This window comes from Mytilus edulis, chromosome 3 (assembly GCF_963676685.1).
Source record: "Mytilus edulis chromosome 3, xbMytEdul2.2, whole genome shotgun sequence".
Lineage (NCBI taxonomy): Eukaryota > Metazoa > Mollusca > Bivalvia > Mytilida > Mytilidae > Mytilus > Mytilus edulis.
Window position 1 is genome coordinate 102,620,751 of NC_092346.1, and position 23,895 is coordinate 102,644,645.

Sequence of the window (23,895 nt, forward strand, 5' to 3'; positions counted from 1 at the left end):
TCAAATAAACAATGGTATGGGTATACCTACAATATTCACTATTGAAAAAACAAAAACTTAAAGTCTTCTCTGTAAGCTGTAACACGTGTGTCTCGATGCGCAGGCGGAAATTAAATGGATGATATAAAGGCATGGTTATACGGGCACTGCTTGGTCATCCCTCTTCTCATTGGATGATATTTTTATTTGGGGTTTTCCGCCTGTCAGACTTGCGCAGATGGATGCACTCAGAATTTATGATGGTAACGTATTTATTGACATAAAATTATAACCGTTCAATACAGTTTAAGACATGTTTGTACACATGATTACTTACGTATAGGTTCACATCTTGTTCCGTCCCCTGTAAATCCTGTATTACATTCACACATAGGTCTCTGTAAGTCACTGTTGTATACACATCGAGCTTTATCATGACAGGTGCTATCACCACACAGTACAACCTCCTCTGTAAAAACGAGATAATTAATCAACAAATTAGGTTTGTAATGGTCAAACCTTTTTTCTAAGCACTTAAAACAGCCTGCATATTGGTAAGTTTGTGAATAACCATAATTATTGAAATTAACCAGATAAAAACTCATTGAATGCAAATAGCAGGTCTGAAGTATAATAAGTGGCACTTTATCACTAGGTACGATTCGATAGCAAGCTCGCCAGCGTTCAACCTCTAACTTGAAGTCTTCTTAAGACAACACCCGCAATAAAAAAAAATCCAGAAAAAACAAGAATGTGTTCTAAGTACATGGATGCCCCACTCGCATTATCATTTTCTATGTTCAGTGGACCGTAAAATTGGGGTAAAAATTAGAAAGATCATATGATAGGGAACATGTGTACTAAGTTTCAAGTGGATTGGACTTCAACTTCATCAAAAACTACCTTGACCAAAAACTTTAACATGAAGCGGGACAAACGGACGAACGAACAGACAGATGAACAGATGGACGAACGAACGGACCCATAGACCAGAAAACATAATGCCCCTCTACTATCGTAGGCGGGGCATAAAAAAACAGCAAGGCTAACATTCAGACTAGGAGGTTCCCGACTTGGAACAGGTGCAAAATTATAACGCTTATAAGCGTAGTAGACAGACGGACAGACTGAATCAAGTGGCAGCTGTTACTACACATGACTTTTGTACTGATGTAGTATGTTCTTTATTTCTGAAAGGTAAGGTTTTCCGGTTTGTGGAGGGCATTATACAAATGTATGAGCTACTGTATGAAATCTACGTAAAAAAAATACAGTGACCTTGTAGCTAGATTATTTGTATGTCGACTGCTCATTGACGTTTACCAAACACGCCATACTATTATTCATATAATCAAATTTCAAATCAATTGATTGATTTGAGGCAAATTGATTTGTTCCATGCATTGGAGGTACTACTGCTAAATCGGACGAAGTCTTGTAATAATAGTAATTTGACCTGTTGATACTGTTTATAATGCTTTTTTGTTATTTTTTATTTATATGGATCTTGTCTGTACACCAGCTTTCATTATTTGTAATATCTTCAATTTTTCACTTATTCTTACAGCATTTGTATAAACTTCAAGATTATAAAACTAGAGGCTCTAAAGAGCCTGTGTCGCTCACCTTGGTCTATGTGCATATTAAACAAAGGACACAGATGGATTCATGACAAAATTGTGTTTTGCTGATAGTGATGTGTTTGTAGATCTTACTTTACTGAACATTCTTGGTACTTAGAATTTTCTCTATCTATAATAAACTTGGACCTTTAGATACAGTGAAAAATATTTTGTAAAAATTTACAAAAATTTACCAAATTAGTGAAAATTGTTAAAAATTGAATAAAATGGGCAACAACTCCTTAAGGGGTCAACTGACGATTTTGGTCATGTTGACTTATTTCTAGATCTTACTTAGCTGAACATTATTGCTGTTTACAAGTTATCTCTATCTATAACAATATTCAAGATAATAACCAAAAACAGCAAAATTTCCTTAAAATTACTAATTCAGGGGCAGCAACCCAACAACAGGTTATCCGATTTATCTGAAAATTTCAGGGCAGATAGATCTCGACCTGTTACACAATTTTACCCCTGTCAGATTTGCTCTAAATGCTTTGGTTTTTGAGTTATAAGCCCAAAACTGCATTTTACCCCTATGTTCTATTTTTAGCCATGGCGGCCATCTTGGATGGTTGGCCGGGTCACCGGACACATTTTTTAAACAAGATACCCCAATGATGATTTTGGCCAAGTTTGGTGTAATTTGGCCAAGTAGTTTCAGAGGAGAAGATGTAAAAGATTACTAAGATTTACGAAAAATGGTTAAAAATTGACTATTAAGGGCAATAACTCCTAAAGGGGTCAACTGACCATTTCGGTCATGTTGACTTATTTGTAAATCTTTTTTTGCTGAACATTATTGCTGTTTACAGTTTATCTCTATCTATAATAATATTCAAGATAATAACCAAAAACAGCAAAATTTCATTAAAATTACTTATTCTGGGGCAGCAACCCAAAACCGGGTTGTCCAATTCATCTGAAAATTTCAGGGCAGGTAGATCTTGACCTGATAAACAAATTTACCTATGTCAGATTTACTCTAAATGCTTTGGTTTTTGAGTTATAAGCCTAAAACTGCATTTTACCCTAGGTTCTATTTTTAGCCATGGCGGCCATCTTGATTGGATGGCTGGGTCACTGGACACATTTTTCAAACTACATACCCCAAAGATGGTTGTGGCCAAGTTTGGATTGATTTGGCCAAGTAGTTTCAGAGGAGAAGATTTTTGTAAAAGATTACTAAGATTTACGAAAAATGGTTAAAAATTGACTATAAAGGGCAATAACTCCTAAAGGGGTCAACTGACCATTTCGGTCATGTTGACTTATTTGTAAATATTACTTTGCTGTACATTATTGCTGTTTACAGTTTATCTCTATCTATAATAATATTCAAGATAATAACCAAAAACAGCAAAATTTCCTTAAAATTACTAATTCAGGGGCAGCAACCCAACAACAGGTTATCGGATTTATCTGAAAATTTCAGGGCAGATAGATCTTGACCTGTTACACAAGTTTACCCCATGTCAGATTTGCTCTAAATGCTTTGGTTTTTGAGTTATAAGTCAAAAACTGCATTTTACCCCTATGTTCTATTTTTAGCCATGGCGGCCATCTTGGATGGTTGGCCGGGTCACCGGACACATTTTTTAAACTAGATACCCCAATGATGATTTTGGTCAAGTTTGGTGTAATTTGGCCCAGTAGTTTCAGAGGAGAAGATTTTTGTAAAAGTTAACGACACCGGACGACGGACGACAGACGACGGACGACGGACGACGGACGCCAAGTGATGGGAAAAGCTCACTTGGCCCTTTGGGCCAGGTGAGCTAAAAAACGTTTTTTTTCTAAAGTGAACATTGATTGGTTAAATATTTCTCAGTCATGTCCTGTGTTTGAATTTGTTTGTTAGCTTTTTGGTCATAAATGGTCCGAGTACACAGTTATCGTCCTTTGATTTTCGTTGTCCACGAATATAGTCCTTAGTGTGGACAGTGTGTTACTTGCCAATTTTTGTTATACCCCTTCCAAATTTATTTCTCCATGTTTTATGCCTCATATAGCAAGTTGGGGGGTGAAATGACACTGTAAAAAAAGTTGGGTCATAAATATTAATGCAAAGTAGTGATTAGGTCCAGCTGAAAAAGGTCAAAAATTAGCACTTCGGAAGCTGTCAAAAGATTTCAAGACCCCCTTAACATAAGATTGTTCATATTTTGAGTTAGAGCTGATGAAGTTTTCTATAATTTTGATATAATTTGTCCCAAAAGTAGTACAACACACTGTAAAAATATTATTGAGAAAGCGCAGGTGGGATTTTTTTAATTTTCATTTATTGTCTAAAAGAAATGCACTACGAAATAACTGTGTACTCGGACCTAAGAGGTGAAATCAGGAAATATATAATCTGTACTTTGGCAACTTCCCTGAATGATTTGATGGTGCCAATTTGTCAAATAGCATAAAACTAAAGGATTTAAACTTTTATTTGATAGAATTTCTGCAAAAATGACCAATTTTGGCATTATATGGTCAAAATAAGCATTTCATAGCTTTTTCAATTTTGATGCATAAGTGGCATTCTGACTTTCTATCTGACATGTTTTCATGTGTCAATTTTTGTGTTTCTATGCTTTAATCCAGTTTTATTACTCATTTGTGAACTCTGAATCTACAGAAAAGAAGATTATCTCAGAAAATATGAGCAAAATGTGTTGTATAAATGACCCTCGTCTAACGCCCTGTTTGGATCAAGTTAAATGTGAGGAGCATGGCACATAAAAGTTGAAGTCCATAATAAATATCTAACTAAATTTGTATAAAAAGCACTTAACTATGTCTTTTGTACCTGTTTCATTTCACATAATATCTTTCTTTACTTCTGTAGGATAGCATGTGGTTCAAATATAAGCCTGTTGAGACTAAAATTGCATGCAAGTTTTTCACTAAAAAGTGAAAAATCTTTGTATAAGACCATACTGTCTGCTAAAAAAGTTGAATGTAAGAGCCTTTTTGTGCTCAAATTTATTGTATCATGTCACCTGAGTATAGAAATGATAGAAAAGACACAAATTTTTATTTCCTATAGCTTCAATATGCATTTTTAAATGTAAATATGTGCTATGGCCTAAATTGACCCTAAATTATTTTTAGTCTTACTTGGCCTAAGACCCTTTTAAACTAATATGATATGTTATTTGTAAGTTTTCTTTCCATTTAAAGTACATTAAATACATATGTAAGGATTATTTATAATCAAAAAGCTTCACAAATTTAAAATTGCTGGAAAATATTACATCTTCATGTAAGGCCCCCTTCATTGGAAAACCTCCATTTTTAGGCACAGGCTCATATAAATTTGACTTTTGAAAAATTATGCTAAGTCTGATATAACAAATGAGTACTCTATTGCTTTAAATACATGATATATTATATATTAAGGCATTTTAAAAGTATTTTTTTGCAATATTTAAATTTTAAAAGCCCCAAATGTTGATAGTTGAAATTTCTCAATTTTAACGTCTAAATTTAACACGCAGAGTTGAATATAGAATTAATCATATTGTCTATAATATATATCCTATTGCTATGAAACTTTGTAAGCAGTCTTGTAATATATTAAGCTTTAGTCATACCAAGTTTTATTAAGATTGGTCAACTTTTTCTATCCTATTAGGTCCGAGTACACAGTTATCGTCCTTTGATTTTCGTTGTCCACGAATATAGTCCTTAGTGTGGACAGTGTGTTACTTGCCAATTTTTGTTATACCCCTTCCAAATTTATTTCTCCATGTTTTATGCCTCATATAGCAAGTTGGGGGGTGAAATGACACTGTAAAAAAAGTTGGGTCATAAATATTAATGCAAAGTAGTGATTAGGTCCAGCTGAAAAAGGTCAAAAATTAGCACTTCGGAAGCTGTCAAAAGATTTCAAGACCCCCTTAACATAAGATTGTTCATATTTTGAGTTAGAGCTGATGAAGTTTTCTATAATTTTGATATAATTTGTCCCAAAAGTAGTACAACACACTGTAAAAATATTATTGAGAAAGCGCAGGTGGGATTTTTTTAATTTTCATTTATTGTCTAAAAGAAATGCACTACGAAATAACTGTGTACTCGGACCTAATGTTTGTCTCTAATATTTAATTAACTGTGCATTTGTATTCAGATATCGCAGATCAAATTTATTCATTCATTGTTTAATCACACGTTTTTTGATTGAGTTAAGTCTGCCAATTGATATTTTATCGTATGTTTTTCTTTGATGTGATGTTATGCTATTGTTTCAGAAAAAGGGAGAAGGTTTGGATCCATTAAAACGTTTAATCCCGCTGCAAATGTTTGCACCTGTCCTAAGTCAGGAATCTGATGTACAGTAGTTGTCGTTTGTTTATGTAATACTAGAACACACCCGCGAAATCGCGGGGAAATAGAGCGTATGTAAACTGTAAAAAAAATATACTGACTGGAGAATTTCAGGAGAGATATCAAAATTCAAAGGTACTTAGGGACTGGGCACATTTTTTTGCCCTCCTCCTATCATCAGTGAACGCCATGAATAGTAAAGAGTCCCCCCCCCCCCAAGATAACCATTGGAATTTGTAGTAAATTATAACAAATACAGTAATTCATAGTAAATGTATTTAAGTATTTATCCGCAGTGACCGCCGTTGATAGTAAACCATAGGCGGATCCCAGGGGGGCTGGGGGGCACTGCCCCCCATTTCATTGGAAAAAAATTGTTGATTATATTGGGAAGCATGAGAGTAACGCCCCCCCCCCCCCCCTTTTAGGTCAGTCAGCGCCCCCTCCCTTATGAAAAGTTCTGGATCCGCCACTGTAAACTAATTGATAGTAAATAGCAAATATTATTCATTTTCGTTTTCCTCCCAAAATAACCCAAACTGAAACACGTTAAGCAAGGATGATACATGCTAGTACTCAAAATGATAGCAGAAAGCAAATTCATATACTTTATTTCATAGTCTTTGTCTGTTCGAAGTACAGAAAAACACAAACCGGAAGTCTAATCTGACTTAAAGTTTTGTCCAATGACGGGAAAATATCCGGACGCATTCTTTTTCGTTTTTATCCCAAAATAACCTAAACTTAATGATCATAAGAATGGATGACAAATGCGACTATACATGTTACCTATAGGACACAGAGGCATGATGATTAATTTATTGTGAAAGGAGGAGAAGCGACACCAAAAATGAGGTCTTCTCGTTTAATAGTATAGATATACGTGTTTCTCGTTTCTCGTTTTGTTTATATAGATTAGACCGTTGGTTTTCCCGTTTGAATGGTTTTACACTAGTAATTTTGGGGCCCTTTATAGCTTGTTGTTCGGTGTGAGCCAAGGCTCCGTGTTGAAGGCCGTACTTTAACCTATAATGGTTTACTTTGTTATTTGTATGGAGAGTTGTCTCATTGGCACTCACACCACATCTTCCTATATCTATTGAAAGGCTTGATTAAGTTAAATTTTATATTCTTTACTCATTTGTATTTTTATTTTATTTTCCAGCGTAATTTTTTTTTTAGACCTCACGATGTGCATGCCATGGCGTGACAGTGTATATGAAGCTTACACTTGTTAAAGAGAAGGGGAGATAATTCAAAGAATACTGCTAAGTCTTCCCATCCATTCACTGTATTTGTTAATTGCGGAAAATTGTAGGTTCCTCATCTTTATTAATGGTTTTAGACTGATTGCATATACTATTTGTTTGCCAATATTAGCCATCACAGATGTTCCTTAAAAACTTTGACCTCATTACAAAAATTATCTGACAAATTGATGCAGAAGAATATTTTTTGGACATCAATAGTTCATGTGTCACAAAATCTCAGTCAAGAATCCAAAATAGTGATAAGATTTAAAACATCACGATGACCTTCATTATGAGACTGAAAGTTCTTCCGTTGCCATGGTAAGTAGAATATCATTTGAAATCGATGTAGTACATTGTATCAGCTAACATTTTTATAACACTAGTTAAAATTAAATATACTTACTGACACAAGATCTACCATCACCACGGTAACCAGAATTACACTGACACTGAAAACTACCAGGAACATTATAACATCTGGCATTTACATCACAAATATTCAAATCTGCAGCACATTCATCAACATCTGAAACAAAATAATCAATAATTTCTGTTTAACAAACATCTAATAATTGGTAATACAAGTTCATATATTAAAGGGGAAAAAAAGATAAAAAAAATCCTGTTCTAATAATGCACAAATTCAAAAGTTCTCGAAGCAATATACAAGATATATCCTCGTCTTATGGGTTTTCGTTCTATTAAGAATGCATTGTGACGTCACAATTTCCATTGGAAAAGCATGCATAGTATAAATTTTTAATGACTTAAGAAGAAAAGAAATGATCTGACCATACTTTCAATGTTATTCTCAACGAATAACTAATTCCTAAACAATTATGTTTTAAATAAAAGATATTAAAAATAGAATTAAAACTCAATTCATATAACTATTTTGAAAAAAAAACTGTATCAAATCAAACCCAGCTGATATTTTTAATCCTTTCTAGAGTTATTAAAATATTCATAGGATTATTATATGATAAAATATAAGGTTTTAAGTAATATAAAGAAAATTATAACATTGTTATTTTAATTTAGTTGAGTTAACTGTAATTAAAATTTAAGAATCATTACAGTCGATTGCATTGAGTGTGTAGGCAAAGGTAATATTTGGGTTAGCTTGCTTGCTAGCTGAACCATGAAGTCATTATTAGGTAAGGTATACTATCCTCCTTTCTAAGTAGCCTAGTCCTACAGACAGATATATTGGTTATCTGTCGGACTAGTCTACTCTTAAAGAAGGATAGTTTACATAACCTTATAATAAATTCATGGTTCAGCTAGCAGCAAGCTAACCAAAGATATTACCTTTGCCTACATACTTAATGCAATCAGCTGTAATTCTTATATTTGTTTGTGTTACGTAAGTACAAATTTCAAATGATTACGAGATTTTTAGAACTTTATAAAGTGCCATCATTTTTCTAATACAGAATTTCAATAAGACAAATGTTGAAAATAAAATCAATTCTTGAGATTTTGAGAAACTCAGATATTATGTTTCAACAAAGTTTTTCTTTATCCAATACATTTTCCCTTGTTTTTTTTGTCAATGGATGATTTTTTTCGACACTTTTGAACAGAATATTAATAACACTGGTTAAATAAGATAATGATTTGTTAATTATGTTATATAAATATACATGTTTTTGTATTTAATTCCATCTTCCAAGTATATTTTTGTCATACTACCTGGTAATAGAAGACAACAAGGACATATATAAAACACTGGTACTAGCATACAACCTACACAATAGTCAAATACTTGTCATTACACAAACTACAGAATAAATAGACTTCTTTTCTATAACTGACTTTTGACTTTCTCATAATAACCAATCCATAAATCTAAATTGTTGACCTATTTTAATTGTATAGTTACTGTGTGCAGACTTTGTCATGAAAAATTCACCAAATAAAAATAACTGTAGTGTGAAATTGAAGTCATGGTCAGATAATTTTGACAGGGAAAATACCTCCAGACAAATTCAATTTAACCTCAGTAAAATGAAATAAGATATTAAATTAAACATTATAAATTGCCTCTTCTACACCAAATTAAATGAATTTCAAATATTTGGTGCTGAGCATATCTAATGAGTTGGATCCTTGTACAATGAAAATTACATACTATCTTTTAAAACTGGAAAAGAACAATGGCTTATAACTCCTAGAGACATAGAAAACCAGAAGCTCCACAGGGTGCAGCTTTATATGACCGCAGAGTTTGAACCCTGAACAGTTGGGGCAAGTATGGACATTCAAGCTTGATACAGCTCTGAATTTAGATTGTGATTAAAAAGTTGACACAACATAGGTTTCTGACACAGAATGAATGTGGTCTAAGAACTTAAACTTAAAAACTTAAAAATTTTAAATTGGACATTTACCTATTATGGTCCAATATCCAAAATCTAAATACATGGTTAGATTCAGCATATCAAAGAACCCCAAGAATTCAATTTTTGATGAAATCAAATAAAGTTCAATTTTGGACCCTTTAGACCTCAAAATGGACCAATTTGATAACCAGGCCCAAATATCAAAAATCTAAATACATGGTTAGATTCAGCATATATCAAAGAACCCCATATATTCAATTTTTTTTTAAATCAAACAAAGTTTAATTTTGGACCCCGATTTGGACCAACTTGAAAACTGGGCCCATAATCAAAAATCTAAGTATATGTTTAGATTCAGCATATCAAAGAACCCCAAGAATTCAACTAAGTTTAATTTTAGACCCTTTGGACCTTAATGTAGACCAATTTGAAAACGGGACCAAAAATTAAGAATCTACATACACTGTTAGATTCGGCATATCAAAGAACCCCAATTATTCAATTTTTGATGAAATCAAACAAAGTTTAATTTTGGACCCTTTGGGCCCCTAATTCCTAAACTGTTGGGACCAAAACTCCCAAAATCAATCCTAACCTTCCTTTTGTGGTCATAAACCTTGTGTTTAAATTTCATACATTTCTATTTACTTTAACTTAAGTTATAGTGCGAAAACCAATGTTGACGACGACAACGATGACGCCGACGCCAACGTCATACCAATTTACGACCGCAAATATTTTTGCGGTCGTATAAAAATACCATACACACTACTAGAGAAATCCAGTCAATACAAACACCAAAATAACTGTTTATGATATTTTTATACATGTATTTATTGGCAATGATATTTTTTAAAGGGGTGTTTAACCTTTCAATTTTGGTGGTTATAGCCGAAGTTCTTCACTTTTGAATTTTATTATGAAAAACTTAACAATAATCGTTTTCATATCAATGTAGTGTTTATTAAAAAAAAAAAAAAAAAAAGCCCTGACTCTTGAATGCTGGTAAATAGGAATAAAAACAATGTCCATATAACATACCTGTACAAGCACGTCCATCGCCAGAGAATCCTGTCTTACATACACAATCATACTGGTCACCACGAGGTATACAATTAGAATTAGAATCACAATTTTGTATTCCTTCAAGACAGGGATCCATTCCTACATATACATGTTTATATTATAGGTTTAATTGTATATTTCTATACATTTATTTCAATTATGATAATCATTTAACTTAGTAAAGTCAAGATCAATTATTCCTCACCAGATGAGCATTTATAAATATCCAGAATTCTATTTACCAAATGTAGCTGTACTTTTACTGTTCTATAGCTGATGTTTATTGTAGAATTTTTACATGAATCTTTGAACCATACAAATAAGGCCAAACTCAAATCAATCCTGCTCAATTGACGTATACATCTTACAACTACCCAATAGATCAAATAGTGTGGACCTTTGGCTTATAACAGATTGGCTAACATTTCATAAAGCGAAGGCAAGAGATTTGGCCCAAATCATAAAGATCAAAGAGAAAAAAAAAGGTGCATGAGTAGCCCTGTTATGGTATCTGATGAATTGACCTAAATTCATGTGTCTCACCTTCTTTTAACTTTCATGCCAACATGACAATAAATTATTTACACAGTCAATACAATTCTGAATGTTAATTTCCATTATACCTACCAGTCATAATTCCAATTTTATTGGACATGGCATATCTGACAACATCATTCTGGTCATCATAGACAACAAAGTTTCTCGTTACACCTAGTCTCATACTGTCAGAAATGAGTCTGGATGGATCGTGTTGACATTCATTAAATGTGATGGTCTGATCCCAGGTATACTTGTATGCTACTTCATTCATTCTATATGTTCTAGTGGAAAAAGACTTTATAACACCTTATAAAAGACAGAAAAAAGATTATAACACCTTTATAATCTATGAAAAAAGCAACTGTTCTCACAAAAATACCAACATTGAATTAATTATGGCAATGCTTGCTGTTTGGTTGATCTTAAACGTTTGTCCAAAAATTCTGTATTTCATTATCTAACAGTAGGAGGTTTATAACCAGAGATGCTAGTTTATTCAACCACAAAAACAGAACACACAATTCAAATATAGTATTAAAACATTTCAATTTTATGTTTATATCATATACAACACGATATGGATCCATAAGGGGTAAGTAGCAAACCATATAACTTATATTATGTTAATCATAACATGAAAACTATGTCTATATTTGTTTTTTTTTACTATTTCCACATTTCTGCAGTTGTCAGTTTTTATTACCTGGAGAAACCCTCCTATACTCTTCTTTGTAATCATCTATTGTGATCTTGACTCCATTAATTATATCAGGGACAGTTCCTTCTATGGTGGTCTGTAGAGCAATGCTGTCTAGAGCATCATGGCCAAAGAACTGCTGTCTTACATATGCAGTCTCACCACTCTGATACTTAATTACTGCTGTTCTGTTAAATTCACCACCTAAAATTAAATCATACTGTAACTAAAAAAGTTTTACTTACAACATCTATACATCATTGTGCTCTATTCTTTTATGATACTTACTGGTAAAATTTGTTTCTCAAGATGCAGTTTGAATTTATTGGCAGAATGATTAATTTGTAAACAGGTTGTTAGTATGAAGAAAATGCAGTGAAATAAAAAATGATTTCAATCTAATTTTCATGGTTGACTTTCTTTTAAATCACAAGGTTGGAACAATTGAACACTTTGTTATCAGGAACACTAGTTTTAAAAATACTTTTGACTTAGATGTGAAAACCTCTATTAGTAGTATGTTTGGTTTAATCACCTTAAAGACATGTATCCCCGGGGGGGTTACTGACTATCCTTTCGGATGTAACTGTGCCGACAGCACTTGCCAAATCATACCCTGTTCTAACAAGAAAACATTGAAAAACATACCCTGTTCTAAACAAAAATATTGAAAATAATACCCTGTTCTATACACGCTCAGAAAATGTATACCCTGTTCTAGACCGTGTAAAATAGATGCAGTTCTAGACCAGGGTTCTAGACTATATCTTAAACAGTTAAATAAGCGATCCTGTTCTAGACAAATACTTTATTTAAAAAAAGACCCTGTTCTCACCAGCAGGGCATGAAAAAGTGACCCTGTTCTAACCAGCAGGACATGAAAAAGGGACCCTGTTCTAACCTAAAGGGCATGAAAAAGTTACCCTGTTTTGCGGCACACTCATACCACTAAAAATATAGGAAGTAACCCCCCCCCCCCCCCGGGCATGTATCAAACTTTAAAGTTAACATATTGACTAACTTTTTATATCTTTCAACTTATGTTGAATCAGAAGTATTGATGTGTTTTAATTTAATAAAATAAGATATTTGTCAGATTCAATTCCAATTTTGTTTTCTGAAATCTTCTGTTCTTTTTATATCTTTTTATTTCTTCCAATGTCTCCATCTTGTTTTTTAAAAGTCTTCTTCAGATTTTAGATTTGATGTGTTTGCTGTTCTTAAATATACCCATTCTTAGCTCTATCTGTTTGGGTGGCCCTACCTGTCAACATATACCCATTTTTAGCTCTATCTGTTTGGGTGGCCCTACCTGTCAACATATACCCATTTTTAGCTCTATCTGTTTGTGTGGCCCTACCTGTCAACATATACCCATTTTTAGCTCTATCTGTTTGGATGGCCCTACCTGTCAACATATACCCATTTTTAGCTCTATCTGTTTGGTCGGCCCTACCTGTCAACATAAACCCATTCTTAGCTCTATCTGTTTGGGTGGCCCTACCTGTCAACATATACCCATTCTTAGATCTATCTATTTGGTCGGCCCTACCTGTCAACATATACCCATTCTTAGATCTATCTGTTTGGGTGGCCCTACCTGTCAACATATACCCATTTTTAGCTCTATCTGTTTGGTCGGCCCTACCTGTCAACATATACCCATTCTTAGCTCTATCTGTTTGGGTGGACCTACCTGTCAACATATACCCATTCTTAGCTCTATCTGTTTGGGTGGACCTACCTGTCAACATATACCCATTCTTAGCTCCATCTGTTTGGGTGGACCTACCTGTCAACATATACCCATTCTTAGCTCTATCTGTTTGGGTAGCCCTACCTGTCAACATATACCCATTCTTAGCTCTATCTGTTTGGATGGCCCTACCTGTCAACATATACCCATTCTTAGCTCTATCTGTTTGGATGGCCCTACCTGTCAACATATACCCATTCTTAGCTCTATCTGTTTGGGTAGCCCTACCTGTCAACATATACCCATTCTTAGCTCTATCTGTTTGGGTGGCCCAACCTGTCAACATATATCCATTTTTAGCTCTATCTGTTTGGATGGCCCTACCTGTCAACATATACCCATTCTAAGCTCTATCTGTTTAGGTGGCCCTACCTGTCAACATATACCCATTCTTAGCTCTATCTGTTTGGGTAGCCCTACCTGTCAACATATATCCATTCTTAGCTCTATCTGTTTGGGTAGCCCTACCTGTCAACATATACCCATTTTTAGCTCTATCAGTTTGGGTGGCCATACCTGTCAACATATACCCATTTTTAGCTCTATCTGTTTGGGTGGCCCTACCTGTCAATATATACCCATTCTTAGCTCTATCTGTTTGGGTGGCCCTACCTGTCAACATATACCCATTTTTAGCTCTATCTGTTTGTGTGGCAGCAAACATCCATCCAACAATACCACCAATAGTGTTCAGTGTCAACATCTGTGCTCCGATGGCTCTTGGAATACGACTAATAGCTGTGTAGGCTCTACCATCAGCGGTCACTACATAAGCATGCATGTCTAGGTTCGTCAGAGACTGGCTGTTCAGTACCCCGTTAAGCTTGCCATTCAGTCTCTGGGCTACACCTATTGATATAATGAGATATCTTTGATCAACTAAGGTTAATACAGTTTCAAAGGTGTCTTTTTTAAGTTATGTTTTATACACATGTATATTCAGTTATGTTCCTTCACTGTCAGTTTTAACCCCTTCTGGTCATAAAGCTCTTAAAATGTTCAGGTTCTTATACAACCTTGGCTTTCAAATTTTTGGTTTTGAGTTTTCTTGATGTTGTAGGTAAATTCAGAAAAGTGCTTCAGTTTATAAAGTTATTTTCATTTGCCAGTATCATGATTACATATCATCTTTAATTGCTACAATTGTATTTCATATATAAGAAAGAGACAATAAACAGATAATCCTTGGCAAAAGTATGAATCTAATTGAGAATCAAACACCACAATTTGCCGTTTCAGAATCTAATGCATTCTGGGTAATATTTCCAAAAGCCTATACCAAAACGTTGTGATTGGTTTAAAACGTGATAAACAATAAAAAATTCAACCAATGATGTAACGTTATTTTTATTTTGGTGTATGAACAATGAGATTACCCATAGTCCTTTAGATTCTGAAAAGGCGAATTATAAAAAAAAATACAAACTTGCTTCAGAGTTCCTTATAAATGGAGATTTATAAAACAATCAAAGGCAGAAAGTTGAAAATCAGATTTGATCTCCATTTTCTAGTAAGTTCTATTATAACTTAGAAACTCCTATAGACTCAAATTACTCACCTGGGAACCATGGAACCTTACCAAAATGTGTGTGTTTCATCAAAGATGATATCACTACACCTAATAGGCTACATGGGTCAGGAAGGGGTCTAAATTAACAATGATAGATTTTTTTCATACTTTGCAAAAATTTAGTCTACATTATGCCCTATTCATGATTATTATAAAAAGTATGGGTCAGCTTCAGACTACAGATTGTGCAGAATTGGCAAATTTTGTAAGGAACTAAGGATTACACATCATTTGTAAATGAAAAAAAAAATTGTGTATACAGAAAGAAAACTAAACAATAGAATGTCAAAATAAAGTATAAGAAGATAGCTCTTATAATGTGCTTTCAGAAAAAGAAAATTAAAGTCACCATACTTGTTTTCATGCTATATTACATCATTTATTGTGCAAAAAAATAAATGATCTTATAAATTATCTCCCTTGGTTTGATATAAGATCAAATTTTTATAAATCCATGAAATCATTTTCCTTCATGTTACCATAAGATTTCGATTCAAATGAAAAGTCCCATATATAAATCTGATTATAAAGTCATAGTTGAAGTTTGGAACAATTTAAACTTTTTTGGTTCCTTGTGCAGACATGTGACAGAGTTGTCAAGCCACAACTTGAGATTTGGAAATTTTCAGCTGGAGTTTGGGCCTCATGACATTTTTATCGACGTACGCAATGGTTTTTTGGTGTTTAAAATGCATATTTTCCTTTTTTGTTAATGATTCTATAACTCCATAGCCATTTTTACTTGATAGAAATAGAAGAAAAGGGGTTTTGATGCTAAACTGCCACAAGTTGTGGCAGTTTAGCATCACAATAAAACAAATCATTCACTGAAATGATTTAAACATTATCCTTTAACTGTCTGTTTTCATGATCCTAGTATCAACCGTTACACAGTATATATACAGCTTAATCTGTTTCCATAGATTGGTGTTAAACATTCACAACAGAACAAAGAGACCAGACATAAACAAACCTGGTTTCAAACAGCTTAATCCATTTCCATAGAATGGCGTCATACATTCACAACAGAAACCTTTCTCAAAGTCTACACATTGTGCATTGATATGACAAGATTTGGCTCCTTCTAAACATGTATCTGATCCCATGTCAGGTTCAAAGATGGTCACTGAAATGACATGACATTATACATTTATTGTTACATTGGAACTATGCAAAAAGAGCGGACACTCAGTAATGTTTTACCGTCTTACATGTTACATTTTATTAAAATGGAAAAAAATCAGTTAGACCAGACAAAGCACAGAATGTTAAATGTGACTGGAGACTCATTCATATTGTGATCAGATATAAACATTTAATCCCGCTGCAATTGTTTGTACCTGTCCTAAGTCAGGAATCTGATGTTCAGTGGTTGTCATCTGAGGTTCATAAGTGTTTCTCATTTCTTGTTTTTATATAGATTAGACCGTTGGTTTTCCCTTTTGAATGGTTTTCCACTAGTAATTTTTGGGACCCTTTATAGCTTGCTGTTCAGTGTGAGCAAAGGCTTCGTGTTGAAGGCAATAATTTGACCTATAATGGTTTAGTTTTATAAATTGTTACTTGGATGCAGAGTTGTCTCATTGGCACTCATGCCACATCTTCCTATATCTATTGTTTAATAATAATGTCTAAATTACTTTCATACTTTTTTCATGATTCAAGTGCATATTAGAATAACTGATTTATTTAACAAGGGTTAAATAACCACTCAAAAATACATAGTTAAAACTTTATTTCTAATAAAGATGTATGTTATGAGGCTATTATTAGAAGCTATTGTATATTAATTCAATTGTATTTTTGTGTTTTGACATCTTTGGTTATTGTGTGGATATGTTTCTCCCATTGATGTTTATCTAACCCTCTCCTTTTATCAATAAATATACTTATGAGTAATTACCATCCCCAGTGTTAAGATCAGGAGATAAGATATTGCCTCCATTAGTTCTACCCATTCTATAAATCCAGGCTCCTGGTACATTTATATTGGAGGACCTATAAAATAAACATACACTATCAATCCTATAAATCCAGGCTCCTGGTACATTTATATTGGAGGACCTATAAAATAAACATACACTATCAATCCTATAAATCCAGGCTCCTGGTACATTTATATTGGAGGACCTATAAAATAAACATACACTATCAATCCTATAAATCCAGGCTCCTGGTACATTTATATTGGAGGACCTATAAAATAAACATAAACTATCAATTCTATAAATCCAGGCTCCTGGTACATTTATATTGGAGGACCTATAAAATAAACATAAACTATCAATTCTATAAATCCAGGCTCCTGGTACATTTATATTGGAGGACCTATAAAATAAACATACACTATCAATTCTATAAATCTAGGCTCCAGGTACATTTCTATTGGAAGACCTGTAAAATAAACATTAGCTATCAATCATTATATTATCAGAATGTAAAATGTTATTTACATTAGAGGGCAATGTCCGATTGATACATCATACCAACATGCAACTGAAAACAGAATAAAGTGTCTTGGGATTCCCTGGATGAGTGGTGTAAGAAATGCATAAACACTGTTTACTAGTCAGTGTCAACACTGTTGATATGATTTAAAACCCCACTGTTTACTAGTCGGTCTCAACACTGTTGATATGATTTAAAACACTGTTGATATGATTTAAAACCCCACTGTTTACTAGTCAGTGTCAACACTGTTGATATGATTTAAAACCCCACTGTTTACTAGTCGGTGTCAACACTGTTGATATGATTTAAAACCCCACTGTTTACTAGTCGGTCTCAACACTGTTGATATGATTTAAAACCCCACTGTTTACTGAGTCAGTGTCAACACTGTTGATATGATTTAAAACCCCACTGTTTACTAAGTCAGTGTCAACACTGATGATATGATTTAAAACCCCACTGTTTACTAAGTCAGTGTCAACACTGTTGATATGATTTAAAACCCCACTGTTTACTAAGTCAGTGTCAACACTGATGATATGATTTAAAACCCCACTGTTTACTAGTCAGTGTCAACACTGATGATATGATTTAAAACCCCACTGTTTACTAAGTCAGTGTCAACACTTATGATATGATTTAAAACCCCACTGTTTACTAGTCAGTGTCAACACTGATGATATGATTTAAAACCCCACTTATCTAAGTCAGTGTCAACACTGATGATATGATTTAAAACCCCACTGTTTACTAAGTCAGTGTCAACACTGATGATATGATTTAAAACCCCACTGTTTACTAGTCAGTGTCAACACTGTTGATATGATTTAAAACCCCACTGTTTACTAAGTCAGTGTCAACACTGTTGATATGATTTAAAACCCCACTGTTTACTAGTCAGTGTCAACACTGTTGATATGATTTAAAACCCAACTGTTTACTAGTCAGTGTCAACACTGTTGATATGATTTAAAACCCCACTGTTTACTAGTCGGTGTCAACACTGTTGATATGATTTAAAACCCCACTGTTTACTAAGTCAGTGTCAACACTGTTGATATGATTTAAAACCCCACTGTTTACTAGTCGGTGTCAACACTGTTGATATGATTTAAAACCCCACTGTTTACTAGTCGGTGTCAACACTGTTGATATGATTTAAAACCCCACTGTTTACTAGTCAGTGTCAACACTGTTGATATGATTTAAAACCCCACTGTTTACTAAGTCAGTGTCAACACTGTTGATATGATTTAAAACCCCACTGTTTACTAGTCGGTGTCAACACTGTTGATATGATTTAAAACCCCACTGTTTACTAGTCAGTGTCAACACTGTTGATATGATTTAAAACCCCACTGTTTACTAGTCGGTGTCAACACTGTTGATATGATTTAAAACCCCACTGTTTACTAGTCGGTGTCAACACTGTTGATATGATTTAAAACCCCACTGTTTACTAAGTCAGTGTCAACACTGTTGATATGATTTAAAACCCCACTGTTTACTAGTCGGTGTCAACACTGTTGATATGATTTAAAACCCCACTGTTTACTAGTCAGTGTCAACACTGATGATATGATTTAAAACCCCACTGTTTACTAGTCAGTGTCAACACTGTTGATATGATTTAAAACCCCACTGTTTACTAAGTCAGTGTCAACACTGTTGATATGATTTAAAACCCCACTGTTTACTAGTCAGTGTCAACACTGTTGATATGATTTAAAACCCCACTGTTTACTAGTCAGTGTCAACACTGTTGATATGATTTAAAACCCCACTGTTTACTAGTCAGTGTCAACACTGAAGATATGATTTAAAACCCCACTCATGGAAAGGTGAGTTTGACTAATGGAAAGGTGAGTTTGACTCCAATCTAAAAAGACTTGTATGTTTTCCTATCAAAGGTAGTGCTTGGTGCTTCAGTTTGACTGGGATCAGTTTTCCAGCTGGAGGCAGTGAAATTTGAAATATGGTTAAATTGCTTAATTATATTACACATGTATTTATGTTTTTCTGCATGTATGTAATTAAATTGAGTTTGTATATGTCTTTACTGCCTATCACTCCACACATCAGAAGTCAATCAGGAAAACCAATTACTTTTCCCTCACCACATAATTAACTTAAGCACTCTGTAATTTACAGTCTGCAACCTGGCTGGCCTATTGACATGGATCAATTATAAACACTATATATATCTATTACAGACTGAAGTTTGAGGGACATCTGGTTTTAACATTATACATGGAGGTGGTTGATCTCATCTATAAAGCACTATGTGTAAAGTTCATTTCATTTTGATTTTATGAAAATTTGACATAAGGGCTAGATGATGAAAAGAACAGAATTTGTTTTCCTTTCTACATACTTTAAACTGACTCTGTTTTGTGGCTCTCAATCTCAATATTAATAATGTTAAAATATTTGGTGAAGGCAGTTTAACATTTCCATAGATGCAACACAAGTATTGAATATAGATACAAGGCTCACCTAGTTTTAAAAGTGCATCTTCAACAATTGACACCCTCCAACATGACTGACTAGGATATAATTTGTGACTAAAATCTCTGTTTTGTTGACCTTGTATTGATCATCTTTTATTAATTTTCACAATTTCTATCTTCTAAAGCTTTTCCCAAAAACACACAAAAGGGTAATAATCAACATTTAAGAGCAGTACCTCCTATAAGAGGACAACTGACAATGTTATCATCACAGTTTTTGTCTTGCTAATCATTTTTGCTGTGTAAAGTTTCTATTTGTCTTTTATAGATTTCAAGATAAAAGGTAAACAGGCAATAAAAAATGATAGAAATTGTGATTAATGGCACTAATGTCAGGATTCATAAGATTTCTGCAATGTTGACTTATTTGTAGATCTTGTCTTCTTGATCATTTTTGCTTTTTGCTCTATTTATTATATATCTTCAATATGATAGGTAAAAATGAAAAAGAAAGGTGAAATTTGTCATTAAAGGGCAATAACTCCTATATAAGAAGCCATCCCACAGTTTCAATGTAAATTGATGGTAGGTAGATCTAAACATTTAGAACATTTTGCTCCTTTCAAAATTTCATCTTTACTAGTGATTTTTCAAGAACATACACAAAACTTTTATTTTACCTTTATGTTTTAATTTTGCCATTTCCACCATGTTAGTTGGCAGGCTAGGTTATCAGACACAAAAGATGAGAAAAGCACACTTGGCCATTTATAAATGCAAATATTCAAGGAGATTTCATTCGTTTAGATTACTTACGTAGCAAGGTCCTTAACTTGTTTTGTTCCAGAGTTTGGTAATCTGTAATAACGTCTTCCCTCACCAGAATCAAACCCTGCTTGAGCTGGAGGGTCTGGGTAATATGGGCTTTCCTTCCCTGAACTAGTGATCCAGTTAATTCCATCATCAAGATAATGGTAACAAATAAAGGAATCCTGACCGTCAGAAGCTATTACAATCTGGAAAGTGTTTAACTGAAAAAAACAAATTACTGACCATCAGAAGCTATTACAATCTGGAAAGTGTTTAACTGAAAAAACAAATTACTGACCATCAGAAGCTATTACAATCTGGAAAGTGTTCAACAGAAAAAAAACAAATTCCTGACTATCAGAAGCTATTACAATCTGGAAAGTGTTTAACTGAAAAAACAAATTACTGACCATCAGAAGCTATTACAATCTGGAAAGTGTTTAACTGAAATAAACCAAATTACTGACCATCAGAAGCTATTACAATCTGGAAAGTGTTTAACTGAAAAAACAAATTACTGACCATCAGAAGCTATTACAATCTGGAAAGTGTTTAACTGAAAAAACAAATTACTGACTATCAGAAGCTATTACAATCTGGAAAGTGTTTAACTGAAAAAACAAATTACTGACCATCAGAAGCTATTACAATCTGGAAAGTGTTTAACTGAAAAAACAAATTACTGACCATCAGAAGCTATTACAATCTGGAAAGTGTTTAACTGAAAAAACAAATTACTGACCATCAGAAGCTATTACAATCTGGAAAGTGTTTAACTGAAAAAAACAAATTACTGACCATCAGAAGCTATTACAATCTGGAAAGTGTTTAACTGAAAAAACAAATTACTGACTATCAGAAGCTATTACAATCTGGAAAGTGTTTAACTGAAAAAACAAATTACTGACCATCAGAAGCTATTACAATCTGGAAAGTGTTTAACTGAAAAAACAAATTACTGACCATCAGAAGCTATTACAATCTGGAAAGTGTTTAACTGAAAAAACAAATTACTGACCATCAGAAGCTATTACAATCTGGAAAGTGTTTAACTGAAATAAACCAAATTACTGACTATCAGAAGCTATTACAATCTGGAAAGTGTTTAACTGAAATAAACCAAATTACTGACTATCAGAAGCTATTACAATGTGGAAAGTGTTTAACTGAAAAAACAAATTACTGACCATCAGAAGCTATTACAATCTGGAAAGTGTTTAACTGAAAAAACAAATTACTGACTATCAGAAGCTATTACAATCTGGAAAGTGTTTAACTGAAATAAACCAAATTACTGACTATCAGAAGCTATTACAATCTGGAAAGTGTTTAACTGAAAAAAACAAATTACTGACCATCAGAAGCTATTACAATCTGGAAAGTGTTTAACTGAAATAAACCAAATTACTGACTATCAAAAGCTATTACAATCTGGAAAGTGTTTAACTGAAATAAACCAAATTACTGACTATCAGAAGCTATTACAATCTGGAAAGTGTTTAACTGAAATAAACCAAATTACTGACTATCAGAAGCTATTACAATCTGGAAAGTGTTTAACTGAAATAAACCAAATTACTGACTATCAGAAGCTATTACAATGTGGAAAGTGTTTAACTGAAAAAACAAATTACTGACCATCAGAAGCTATTACAATCTGGAAAGTGTTTAACTGAAAAAACAAATTACTGACTATCAGAAGCTATTACAATCTGGAAAGTGTTTAACTGAAAAAACAAATTACTGACCATCAGAAGCTATTACAATCTGGAAAGTGTTTAACTGAAAAAACAAATTACTGACCATCAGAAGCTATTACAATCTGGAAAGTGTTTAACTGAAATAAACCAAATTACTGACTATCAGAAGCTATTACAATCTGGAAAGTGTTTAACTGAAATAAACCAAATTACTGACTATCAGAAGCTATTACAATGTGGAAAGTGTTTAACTGAAAAAACAAATTACTGACCATCAGAAGCTATTACAATCTGGAAAGTGTTTAACTGAAATAAACCAAATTACTGACTATCAGAAGCTATTACAATCTGGAAAGTGTTTAACTGAAAAAACAAATTACTGACTATCAGAAGCTATTACAATCTGGAAAGTGTTTAACTGAAAAAACAAATTACTGACCATCAGAAGCTATTACAATCTGGAAAGTGTTTAACTGAAAAAACAAATTACTGACCATCAGAAGCTATTACAATCTGGAAAGTGTTTAACTGAAATAAACCAAATTACTGACTATCAGAAGCTATTACAATCTGGAAAGTGTTTAACTGAAATAAACCAAATTACTGACTATCAGAAGCTATTACAATGTGGAAAGTGTTTAACTGAAAGAAACAAATTACAACTATTTTTCAGATACATTTACATCTTATTTTTCATTATGCTTTACATTTTGGAAATTAAGTCTATTAAATAATTTTTGAAATGCAACTTTGGAGAATTTATCCATACATTATACTATTATATATTTAATTGTTTAAGCAATGAAAAAACCACACTAATAACTAGTATCTCAATTGTTTGTAAAACAATTGAAAGGTCTTTCCTGTAAAAGTAATGTTTTCGTAATGTTCTTTGTACGACCTTTCGTTTGATATACGACAAGCATACCTTTTGACACTTTCCGCTTTTTACACTTAATGACCTCATCCGCCTACATTTTTGAGATCGGAATTATTATATGGAACAGAGTAGATGAGCTTTCATTTGATATGCAACAACTCTATGTTCTAGAAAGTTTGATTTTTGCACTTAATAACCCTATCCAACTAATTTTTGGAGGTCGAGATTTGATATTTCCAATGTACACATCATGACCTTTCATTTAATATACAACAACCCTATCTTAAAAGAATTTTTTTTTTTTGCACTCAGTGACCCCATCCAACCCATTTTTGGGAGACGTCAATTGAAAATTTAAAATGTACGCTTTATGTTCTTTCATTTGATATGCGACAACCTTACCATCTGAGAAATTTGAACTTTTGCACTAAATGACCCCACCCATCCCCCTGGGATG

General features: G+C 33.3%; 1 protein-coding gene across 1 annotated transcript in view; it reads right to left on the reverse strand.

The window, feature by feature from the left end:
- The window catches only part of LOC139518047 (nidogen-like), a 61,275-nt gene that overhangs the window by 23,098 nt on the left and 14,282 nt on the right, over window positions 1–23,895 (reverse strand). Inside the window, exons 4-12 of the mRNA XM_071309695.1 lie at window positions 20,865–21,079; window positions 17,051–17,145; window positions 16,121–16,273; window positions 14,190–14,426; window positions 11,828–12,025; window positions 11,212–11,430; window positions 10,561–10,683; window positions 7,578–7,700; window positions 317–448 (exon numbers count right to left, since the gene is read on the reverse strand). Coding sequence (XP_071165796.1) covers window positions 317–448; window positions 7,578–7,700; window positions 10,561–10,683; window positions 11,212–11,430; window positions 11,828–12,025; window positions 14,190–14,426; window positions 16,121–16,273; window positions 17,051–17,145; window positions 20,865–21,079 — 1,495 coding nt within the window. The remainder of the gene's footprint in view (window positions 1–316; window positions 449–7,577; window positions 7,701–10,560; window positions 10,684–11,211; window positions 11,431–11,827; window positions 12,026–14,189; window positions 14,427–16,120; window positions 16,274–17,050; window positions 17,146–20,864; window positions 21,080–23,895) is intronic.